Source organism: Grammomys surdaster, unplaced genomic scaffold, assembly GCF_004785775.1.
Source record: "Grammomys surdaster isolate TR1022 unplaced genomic scaffold, NIH_TR_1.0 274910, whole genome shotgun sequence".
In the NCBI taxonomy this organism is placed as follows: Eukaryota; Metazoa; Chordata; class Mammalia; order Rodentia; family Muridae; genus Grammomys; species Grammomys surdaster.
Window position 1 is genome coordinate 8,428 of NW_021625279.1, and position 1,458 is coordinate 9,885.

At 51.8% G+C, this 1,458-nt stretch overlaps 1 protein-coding gene across 1 annotated transcript; it reads right to left on the minus strand.

The window, feature by feature from the left end:
- Positions 1 to 654: 654 nt before the first annotated feature.
- Positions 655 to 1,455, minus strand: LOC114616096 (olfactory receptor 49-like; the record flags this gene model as incomplete). Its single annotated transcript, XM_028761624.1, has 1 exon — positions 655 to 1,455. A coding segment is annotated over one exon (801 nt), but the record flags the coding sequence as incomplete, so codon positions are not given.
- Between the last annotated feature and the right edge of the window lie 3 nt (positions 1,456 to 1,458).

Genomic DNA, 1,458 nt, shown 5'->3' on the forward strand with positions numbered 1-1,458 from the left:
AAGGTTCTTTGCAAGAACCACAGCTACTTAAAGACTGAGCCATCTCTCTCTCTCCAGTTCAAATTTTTTAAAAATAAACTAAGAGTTTGGAGCCAGGCATAGTGATGCATGTCTTTAATCCTAGCATCCAGAAGCAGAGGCAGGCAGATCACCATGAGTTCTTGGCCAGGCTGGTCTAGTGAGTGCCATGACAGCCAGGGCTACATAGAGAGGAGGAAGAGGAGCACAATGACAAGGACGACAACGACGATGACGATAAGAAGAAATTCAAGGGCATTTTTGGTTCCATAATAAGTCGAAGGTTAGCCTTCATTACTCAAACAAAAAAAATAAATAAATAAAATTTAAAAAACAGGCCCAGGTTTCACAGTGCATTCCCAAAATCCCAGCCACCAAGAGACTGAAACAGGAGGATAATAACATAGAGGTTATCCTCAGGTACTTACAGATTCTCAAGCCAGCCTAATCAACAGAAAGCACTTCTCGGAAACAAAAGTGTGGGTGTGGATGCGTGTGAGGGGTGCATGAGTGGCAACGTATTTCAGTGGTAGCATATCTCTAGCCTTTGAGTGGCTCCAGGAACAGTCTTTAGCACTGCAAACAAGTCACTAGCAGTCAAAATAAAAAATAAACGAATAGCAAACCTTTGCAGTCTTATGCTCTGAATATCTTGGAGGAAAGCTCCCTTCCCCTGAGCAGCAAATCCCTGCACACGCTGTGGATCAGCTGGTTCCTGAGGCAGTAGATGAAGGGGTTCAGCAGGGGTGACACTGTGGTGTTGAAGAAAGCTATTCCTTTGTTGAGGTCCAGCCTCCCTGTCTGCGTGGGGTTGAGGTACATGATGATGCAGCTTCCATAGGTGAGAGATACTACTAGGATGTGGGAAGAACAGGTAGAGAAGGCCTTGCTACGACCCCCAGTTGTAGGCAGGCAAAGGACGGTGCTGATGATGCAGCCATAGGATAAGGCTGTGATCAGTGTGGCAATGAGCAGGGTGCAGACGGCCACCAGGAAGGCCACCAGCTGCAGAAGCCTGGTGTCTGCGCACACCAGCTCCAACAAAGGGGAGCTGTCGCAGAAAAAGTGGTTGAGGACACGCGGACCACAGAAAGGGAGAGACAGCATCCAGGCAAAGAGCCCAGGCAGGGCCAGGAGGCTGGCTGCCCAGCAGGCCAGTACCAGGACAGAGCACACGCGGGGAGTCATGAGTGCTGGGTAGCGCAGTGGCCAGCAGATGGCCAGGAAGCGGTCAGTGGACATCACGGCCAGCAGCAGGGTCTCCACGGCGCCCAGGGTGAAGTAGAGTATCATCTGGGCGAAGCAGCGGCGGCGGGAGATGGTCCCGCGCGCCGCCAGCAGGTGTGCCAGCATCTGTGGGGACACGGTGGATGTGAAACCCACCTCCAGCAGGGAGAAGTGGCGCAGGAAGAAGTACATCGGGGTGTGCAGGCGGCGGTC